General features: G+C 46.3%; 1 protein-coding gene across 1 annotated transcript in view; it reads right to left on the bottom strand.

Annotated features, from left to right (window-relative positions):
* SMAD3 (SMAD family member 3) overlaps window positions 1–9,458 on the bottom strand; it is an 86,768-nt gene that overhangs the window by 8,285 nt on the left and 69,025 nt on the right. Inside the window, exons 6-8 of the mRNA XM_084817510.1 lie at window positions 8,217–8,429; window positions 6,775–6,912; window positions 208–352 (exon numbers count right to left, since the gene is read on the bottom strand). Of these exons, the coding sequence (XP_084673636.1) occupies window positions 208–352; window positions 6,775–6,912; window positions 8,217–8,429 (496 nt within the window). The remainder of the gene's footprint in view (window positions 1–207; window positions 353–6,774; window positions 6,913–8,216; window positions 8,430–9,458) is intronic.

The following is a 9,458-nucleotide window of genomic DNA, read 5'->3' as shown; positions in this document are numbered from 1 at the left end:
AACCTCCTGCCTACTGGGGTGCAGCCCTCCACCCTCGTTCTCAACACACTCTGCCAACTCTGGGCAGAACAGGTATGTCCTGCCCTTTCTTTGCGCAGTGGGATGGAAGGAAAGAAGCAGCAGCCCACTGGGGACCCGGAAGCGAGAAATTTGAGGAACACTCCCTCTTCTCACCCCCCTCCCAGCCTTCTGGACAAAGGCCCTGACCTGTATTCCGCACCCCAACCCTTGACGAAGCTCATTCGGATGGTGCACATTCTCGTCAGCTGATACACCGCCTCGAAGCCCTGGTTCACAGACTGAGCCAGAAGGGCAGCAAATTCCTGGTTGTTAAAAATCTTCAAGTTGCATCCTGTTGAGGATAGAGAACACAACACCAGGGCAAACATTAGCATATGATCAGTGAAGTACACAGTCCTTTTTACTACAGGAGCTTCACTCTGCACCACTGTGTTGCAATAGATGACAGACAATAGATGCCATCCTGACAAGACCGAGGTACTTTTGGTGGGAGACAAGAGGAGGCTGGGGGATGTTGACCTGGTGTTGAATGGGGTACGGCTACCCTTCAAAGACCAGGTCCGCAGCCTGGGGGTCATTTTGGACTCCCAGCTGTCCATGGAGGCTCAGGTGTCAGCTGTGAGCCGGACAGCGCTGTATCAACTCCATCTGATACGGCGGCTGCGCCCCTTCCTTCCCGACCATCTGCTCCCATCGGTAGTACATGCCCTGGTCTCCTCTCGTTTAGACTACTGTAATGCGCTCTACGTGGGGTTACCCTTGAAGACGATTCGGAAGCTGCAGCTGGTACAGAACGCGGCGGCTCGCCTGATTAAAGGCAGCCGCCGGCGAGATCACATCACTCCAGTGCTGAAGGAGTTGTACTGGTTACCAGTTGTTTTCTGGGCCAAATTCAAGGTGTTGGTTTTGACCTTTAAAACCCTATATGGTTCCGGCCCAGCCTATCTTAAGGAGCGCCTCCAGCAACACCAGACAGGCCGCTTAACAAGATCAGCCTCAGATGGCCTTCTCTCTGTCCCATCAGCCAGGACAGCTAGACTGGTGGGGACGAGGGAGAGGGCCTTCTCTGTGGTGGCCCCCACTCTGTGGAACTCCCTCCCTAGGGAACTCCGTCATGCCCCCTCTTTAATGAGCTTCCGTCGTGCATTAAAAACGTGGTTGTTCAGGCAGGCATTTGGGGTGGGTTAGGGTATTTAAAAAAAAAAAATTATGGTAAAATTTTATTGTTTTAAATTGTTTTATGGGGGTTGTACATCGCCCGGAGTGGCTGGGTGACCAGTCAGATGGGCGATTAATAAATTTAATAAATAAATAAATAAATAAATAAATTTACTAGCTGGACAAACATTTATACTGCTAAGTACTGGAAATCGGATATTGTAATGATATTCTAATGTTTTACCATTAAAGGCAGACAAAAAAAGAATTTTAAATAAATAAAAAAGCTGAGTATCTTAAGATTTGGGAGATGGCCTAGTTAATAAAATTAGCTTATTTTACAAAAAGCCGTCTTGGGCATCAAACAGATACATTTCCTGAGAGATGGTGGTCATTTGGTAACTTTTGGAATAACAAGGAGGACAAAGTGAAACCATACATTCCTCCCCCACCCCCACGCCCCACCAGACCATTTATCTCTTGATAAATCAATAATTTACTGATGTTAGCTCTGATACATCTCCTGAAACTTTTCTTATTTTTGTAAATGAACTGTTAAACTATATATACAATAGGCCAAGCTAAAGGCCAAGCTACAAATGAAGAGTGCAGGCAGGTAGCACAGAACTGCAGGGATGGCATCAGGAAGGCTAAAGCTGAGAACAAGCTGAGGTTAGCGAGGGAGGCTAAAAGCAACAAAAAGGCTTTCTTCAGCTACGTGCATAGTAAAAGACAGAGGAAAGAAATGATGGTTCAGCTATTAAATAAGGATGGCAAAATGATAACAGATGACCAAGAAAAGGCAGAAGTGCTCAATTCCTACTTTGGCTCAGTCTTCTCCCAAAAGAGGGTCTATGACCTCCCTGGCAAAGGTGAAGTACAGACTGAAGGGGCAGGATTGCAGTTTGAGATTGATAGGCATATGGTCAAGGAACACCGAATTACTTTGAAGGAGTTCAAATCTCCAGGGCCAGATGAACTGCATCCTAGAGTAATAAAGGAACTGGCAGAAGAACTCTCAGAACCACTGTCTATTCTCTTTGAGAAATCATGAAGGACGGGTGACGTGCCAGATGACTGGAGGAGGGCTAATGTGGTCCCTATCTTCAAAAAGGGTAAGAAGGAGGAACCTGGGAACTACAGACCAGTCAGTCCGACATCAATCCCTGGGAAAATTCTGGAGCAGATTATAAAGCAATCCATCTGGAAGCACCTTGAAAACAATGCAGTGATTACTCGAAGCGAACATAGATTTGTCAAGAACAAATCCTGCCAGAGTGACGATGAAACAACTATCAGGTGGATCCACAGTTGGCTACAGAATCGGACTCAAACGGTGCTTATCAATGGGACCTTCTCAAACTGGGGAGAGGTAATGGGCAGGGTGCTACAGACCTCAGTCCTGGGCCCAGTGCTCTTCAACATTTTTTATTAATGACTTGGAGGAGGTGTGCAGGGAATGCTGATCAAATTTGCAGATGACAGAAGATTGGGCAGGATAGCTAATACCCTGGAAGACAGAAACAGAATTCAAAGTGATCTTGATAGGCTGGAGTGCTGGGCGGAAAACAACAGAATGAGATTTAATAGGGAGAAATGCCAAGTTCTGCACCTAGGAAAAAGAAACCAAATACAGCTACAAGATGGGGGATACTTGGCTCAACAACACTACAAGTGAGAAGGATCTCGGAATTGTTGTCGATCACAAGCTGAATATGAGCCAACAATGTGATGTGGCTGCAAAAACGGCAAATGCTCTTTTGGGCTGCATTCATAGAAGCATAGCTTCCAAATCCCGGGAAGTACTAGTTCCCCTCTACTCAGCACTGGTAGGCCTCATCTGGAGTACTGTGTCCAGTTCTGGGCACCACACTTTAAGAAGGAGGCAGACAAACTGGAGAGGGTTCAGAGGAGGGCAACAAAGATGATCAGGGGACTGGAAAAAAGGCCCTATGAGACTGAAAGAACTGGGCATGTTTAGCCTTGAGAAGACTGAGAGGAGATATAATAGCGCTCTTCAAGTACTTGAAAGGTTGTCACAGAGAGGAAGGCCAGGATCTCTTTTCGATCAACCTAGACTGCAGGACACGGAATAATGGGCTCAAGTTACAGGAAGCCAAACCCGGCTGAACATCAGGAAAAACTTCCTGAATGTCAGCGCAATACGACAATGGAACCAATTCCCTAGGGAGGTGTTGGGCTCTCCCACGCTGGAGGCATTCAAGATGAGGCTGGACAGCCATCTATCAGGGATGCTCTGACTTGGATTCCTGCACTGAGCAGGGGGTTGGACTTGATGGTCTTATAGGTCCCTTCCAACCCTACTATTCTGTGATTACAAACAAAAGGCAGGCAAGCCAAGAAAATGTGCAACAGCCTCTCTGCAGGGAGTTCCAAAGAACCTGAGCCATTACCATAACCATACTTGCAGTACTTCAGTACTTCCACAACATAATTTTGAGGGATCTGCAGGGCTGTAGCTGTCAAAATGCATTCCAGGGAGCCTTTAGAAGCTTATCAGGCGGTCCTCACTGAGAAAATCAGTAGAGGAGCACAAGACTCTCTGAAATGGCAGCTGATTCACCACTACCGATCTTCCTCCCTTGCATTGTGAGGTCTGAGGAGAGTTCTATTCTAGGGCAGCCTTTCAGTTCATGCAGAGCAATGGCAACACCCGAGAGGCCTAATCAGTGCCCAGAATCCTTTGCAACAAGCTGTGTTTCCTGGTAGAGGTACAGAGGTTTTTCAGCAAAGACAAGCTGATGCCAAAACGGTTTCCTGGAGGGAGAAAACGTAAAAGGGGAAGGGAAGGCGTGCCACAGCTGTGGGGCAGCCACCAAGATCTCCAGATACCCACCATCAGCAAACACTAGGTAATGCTGCAAATCAAAACCAAGGTCTCTCCCCAGGGATCAACCTCACCCAACTCCCATCTCCAAGTGGAGACTCAGGGTGGCTGGGATAAGAGGAGCTCTCATAACATCAGGCAGGAGGTGGATGAAACCAACACAGAGTTCTGGTGGCAAACCTCTCTGCAGAACGTCTTCAGTTCTAACCCCCTATTCATTCCCGTCACCCGCTCAACCCACTCACTTGAACTCCTCCCTTCAAGCCCAAGTTTGCCATGCATGGGCCCAGCTGCAAGCTAAAAAGCTTTTTAAAAATATCACAGCAGCTCTGGAGTGCAGGAAGGTAGGGAAAAAACAATCCCCGCCCCCGGCTGTCAAACATATGACAGTGCGGGCATGCTGCTCTCAAACTCTTCAACCCCAACCAGATGAACTCTGAAACTTGACCACCGAGGAGCTGCTGATCTAGACATGAGCCCAGGGTCACACCTGGAAAAAAAAAATCTATCTATCTATCTATCTTTTCTGATAGAAATGTTAGAAGGAAATAGAAAAGAGAAGCTAAATTCCTAGGTTTAAAAAGGTATCCCCCTGCACATGTGAATATGTTCAAGAATTCTGGACATCTGTTTTCAATTATATATCACAGATCACACAACAAACAAAACACAATATAACACTGTTGGTCCTTTATCTATTTTTGATGTCTCACAGAAACAGTTATTGCATAAGGACCTAATTTTGTTGCTATTAGTGGCGGCAAGGATGAAAATAGCTCAGTATTGGAAAGCAAGTCAAAGATATCCAATGAGTGGATGCTTTTAATAATCTGGACAGCAATTTTAGCTGAAAAGTTAACATAGCATAATAGATTGATCAGAGGAACAATGAAAAAGGACACGTCCATGGACATGTGGCTTCCCTTTGTAACTTGTGTCAATACAAGCTCCACAGACCAGCTTCCACCAAATCCTCCATCATATTTCTCAAAGGAAGACTAGAAGCTGAAACAGGAATGTTACTGGTAGGAGCAGAAGGTGAAGCGTATGTTACAATCATAGATCTCATCTTAAAGTCTCCCGCACCTACTAGAATATCTGACAAACAATATAAGGCAAACTCTGTGTACTGTTGATGTTTGGGTTATATGTTAAAATCTATATGCCCCTTAGAACAAAAATGAAATAAAACATATCCCCCTGCCAGTTCTTGGGGCTTTGTGATTAAGGTTCAGCGGCCCAGTGCAGAAGGGCTGCCCCTGCCATACGCAAACTGCACAATTTAGGGTGCAATCCTGTGCATGCTTAGACAGAAAAAAGCCCTACAACTCCCAGCATGGCTGGCTGAGGAGTGCTGGGAGTTCTAGGACATGTTTCTGCCTAAGCATGCATAGGGTTGCGCCCCTAGTCTACCAGAGTTATTGATGCTAACTATTCTGACTTATTTCTTCTGCTAACCCTGATGCAGGTAAAAAGCTATGCAGAGAACTGACGTCTTTCCCTGGTCCTCCTGGAAATACTATTCTGCCACCTTTCTGGCAGTTGAGATTTCGCCAGACATTATTCACACGCTTTCAATTATATCTTCAGTCATAATGACTAGAAACCATTTTATTAATATGTAAGCTGAGGTGTGTGTTTTTCCCCTAAATGCATAATTAAAGGTTTTCATTATCTATAGTAATAACTAATAGATACAAAAGGAAAAGAACTATAATTAAAGTTGGAACAAAAACTTAAAGGTGAATATTTTGTCCTTTTGGGTAGTACATAACTATCAGAAAGAAAAGAGGATTCTGAAAATTCAATTTATGTTCCTGTTGTTATAGTCTTGGGCCTCTCTGAAACTGCTGAATATCCAGCCTTCTGCTTCTTTATTTGTGGACCAAAAAGGAACAAGAGAGAGGAAAAGGGAAACTGGAGGTGTGAAGGAGGAGATGGGGGTGGGGTAAATTTGTGTGTGTCGGCTGGGCAAGCGGTCAGATCACCATGTCACAGCAATTACAGTTGTAAAGGGATGATATGGTTGTAGTCAAAGCACTTTGGGCATCCCATGTGCCATTAAATTTGTGCAAGGTACGACTTCATATAAATCTCTTGAGATGCCTGTTCTAGGGGTTCAGCTGACCTGTCCTCTCTCAGGTGGAGAGCAGGATTTTGAGGCTGGCAGTCACCTAGCAACTCGTGCAACACGTCGAATCCCAGCTGCATGTGTCTTATTCAGGGTCCACTAGGCCAGATGTAACCAAGCACAGAGTGAACGAGTGGGAATCCACAGTCTGTGCCTCGTGGGAGGTTGATCCTCCACTTGGCATCTTTCCAAAAACCACAAAAAACATTTCAGTTCCAAACATGTGCCCAAGAGTAGCCTCTCACTCTCCACATCTCCAGCAAGCATTGCTGTCTGAGTAGTTTAGTCTGACCAGTAGGGAGGGGAGCGGTGGAAATTCTTTTGAAGGAGTGGATAGTGCTTCCGAAGCAGAGTTCTTGGGAAGCTGAATCCTGACCCGATCCCACAATTCGGCCTTGTGCAGAATCATGGCATCCACCAAGCCCTTCTGTGTACGCTTGGTTCTTCCCTGGAAAGTTCACTGCAGCAGCTTCCATCCAGTGAGTTGTTTCTCACCTGCAGATTCAGCAAATTGCACCAGCCGATTCTCCCAGGCCACTCCTTGGGCCTTCGCTAGGACAGAGGAAACGATGACAGACAAGCAGCAATGAACAGAAGGGAAGCCACGCCAAGTTACCTGGTGGGATCTTGCACACGGTGGCCGGATGCCAACCGTAGCGCTGGTTACAGTTGGGAGACTGGACAAAAATGGCGCTGTCGCTAAGGCACTCGGCAAAGACCTCCCCTCCAATGTAATATAACCGCACTCCTCTCCCTGGGAAAACACAGGGCAGCAGCGTCAGGGCAACCAGTCAAAGGCAGCAAAGCAGCATGCAGAACTCCTCCCTCCCAACCCACCCCTCCAATGGCTGGAATAACGTCCTTGAGGCTTCCATCGATCCACTGTAGACACAGTACATTTCTCATTTTATTTTTAATCTGCCCTTCCTCCAGTGAGCAAGATACACGGTTACCCTTAATTTATCTTCACAGCCACCCTGTGAAGTAGGCTAGGCTGAGGGTGTGACTGGACCAGGGTCCCTGAATGAGCTTCATGGCTGGAGAGGAGTTGGACCCGAGTCTCTCTAGCCAAAATCCAACACTTTCGCCACTGCATCACACTGGCTGTCTTGTGCTATGAACTGCTCTCCAAAGAGCAAGTAACCTTTTTTTAAGCCACCAGGCGTAGAAATTGAGAGACATTCAATTGTCTGAAGAATCCTTAAGTGATGAAACCTGCTCCCTGTGACTGCAGCAAAGCACATTTTCTAGCTTGTCCCAAACATGGCAGTCATGAGGTCAATCTTGTGTTGGACTCCTCCTAACAACACTGACCTCACAGGTCATTGTCTCCAAAAAGTAATTTGCTTGTTGGGGGAAAACTGGTTGTCTGAATTTGGCCTATCTTAGCATAATTCGGATGCAGCTCCACATAAAGCTTTAATTCTTTCAGAATTGGTAGGAGATTTGACAGGTAGACTCATAAAGTAATTTGCAGTCTTCCAGTTGAGCTTTTGAGCAGATCCAATGGAAGAGAGTCAGGCATTCAGCCTCCGTTTGCGAGAGAGAACCTGCTCTAATAACTGGAGGTAACTGAGTTAGACAGCGAACCAGCTTGAGGATTACAGAAATGTCATGAGAGCCAGTGTGGGGTAGTGGTTAGGGGTGACTGGAACTTGGGAGATCTGGGTTCTTCTAGTTCCTACTCAGCTATGAAGCTCACTGGGTGACTGAGCCAGTCAGTGACTCTCAGGCTAACCTGCTTCACGGTGTTGTTGCGAGGATAAAATGGAGAGGAGGATCATGTATGCTGCCTCGGGCTCCTTGGAGGAAAGGCAGGATAGAAATGTAACAAGTAAATGTGTTCAAAATGTTAAATTTCTACATACTATATACACAACGTAAGTAATAATACCAGACCATTTTGCATAATTAAAATGGCACTGAATAACTAAAGGTAAGCAAAAGAGCCACAAAGCACTCCCAAAGACAGGCGATTTGCCCCTGTCCTGCCGCAGTGCATCAAAGGGGAGCCCACTGCCAAACGCAATCCCAGCTCAACAGGACAACAGACACTACCAATGTGCCGTCTGGTGAGTTCCACTGCTGCATTGCGGTTTACATTTGATAGCAAACCAAGGCAGAAGCGTTCCGAGTTGGAAGGGTCGGTGAAGCCATCCACAGTCATAGAGGGCTGAGAAGCATGGAATGTCTCCCCAACTCGCTGGTTGAGCTCATAGTAGGAAATGGAACACCAGAATGCTGGCTCACAGTAAGTGACAGGTTGTAGATCTGCAGGAGAGAAAGAAGAGGAAAACAGTAAGATCCATCTACAAGACATCCCCTCATCGGCACCATTTGCTGCCCATTTTAAATATGTATTCAGAAGCTGAAAGTTCTTGAAATATGTAAAGTGAGCTCCCAGTAGTAAGTAGTGTTATGAGTCTCCCCTGCCTGCTCAAACAGTTCCTTTCATCCTTCAGGCATCCCTAAAGGCGGCTGCAAACTCTCCGGGTGCTTCCAGAGAGAGGGATCCCAGTGCTTGCCAACCATTGCTCTTCTGCTATAAGCTACAAGCACAACAGCAACTGACCATCCAGACCTCAGGCACCTAGTTGTGTGTGCATCTTGCTATGTTCTATCCACAAGGTGGGCATGACGTAGCTGTGTGGGCAGGATTTCCCCTTCCCTCTCCCCCTTTACCTAGGATTTTGAAACAGGCACTTGTCAGCACCATTTCAGCACCCTGTTTTGCGTCTTTACAGGTATTTGTGCAGCACAAATTGCAATATTAAAAAAGCTTGCAAGGGAGTGCCTGCTGCACAGGGCAAGAAGACTGCAGTTAAGCTTACTTCTCTGTAGACATGGTTACAGATCGGGCTGTTATTCCCATCCATTTCACCTGAGAATGCCTGATCTCTAGTCTGTTTCACAACCAGATCAAACCAGACAACCCATCTAGTCAGTTTCACAACCTGATGTAGTCAGTTTCACAACCTACACATCTGTACTCAGAAGTAAATGCTGCCGATTTATTAATCTACTACTTTATTTATTTATTTATTTATTGCATTTATACCCCGCCTTTCTCCCTCTCGCAAGGAACTCAAGGCGGCTTACATTATCCTCCTCCTCACCGTTGTATCCTCACAACAACAACCCTGTGAGGTAGGTTGGGCTGAGAGTCTGTGACTGGCCCAAAGTCACCCAGTGAGCTTCCATGGCCAAGTGGGGACTAGAACCCGGATCTCCCGGCTCCCAGTCCGTCACTCTCACCACTACACTACACTGGCTATTCACTTGAATAGCTAATTGAAGCCT

This window comes from Heloderma suspectum, chromosome 11, assembly GCF_057233095.1.
Source record: "Heloderma suspectum isolate Gila_16-S chromosome 11, 16-S_ref, whole genome shotgun sequence".
Lineage (NCBI taxonomy): Eukaryota > Metazoa > Chordata > Lepidosauria > Squamata > Helodermatidae > Heloderma > Heloderma suspectum.
This window is presented reverse-complemented; position numbering and strand designations above follow the sequence as displayed.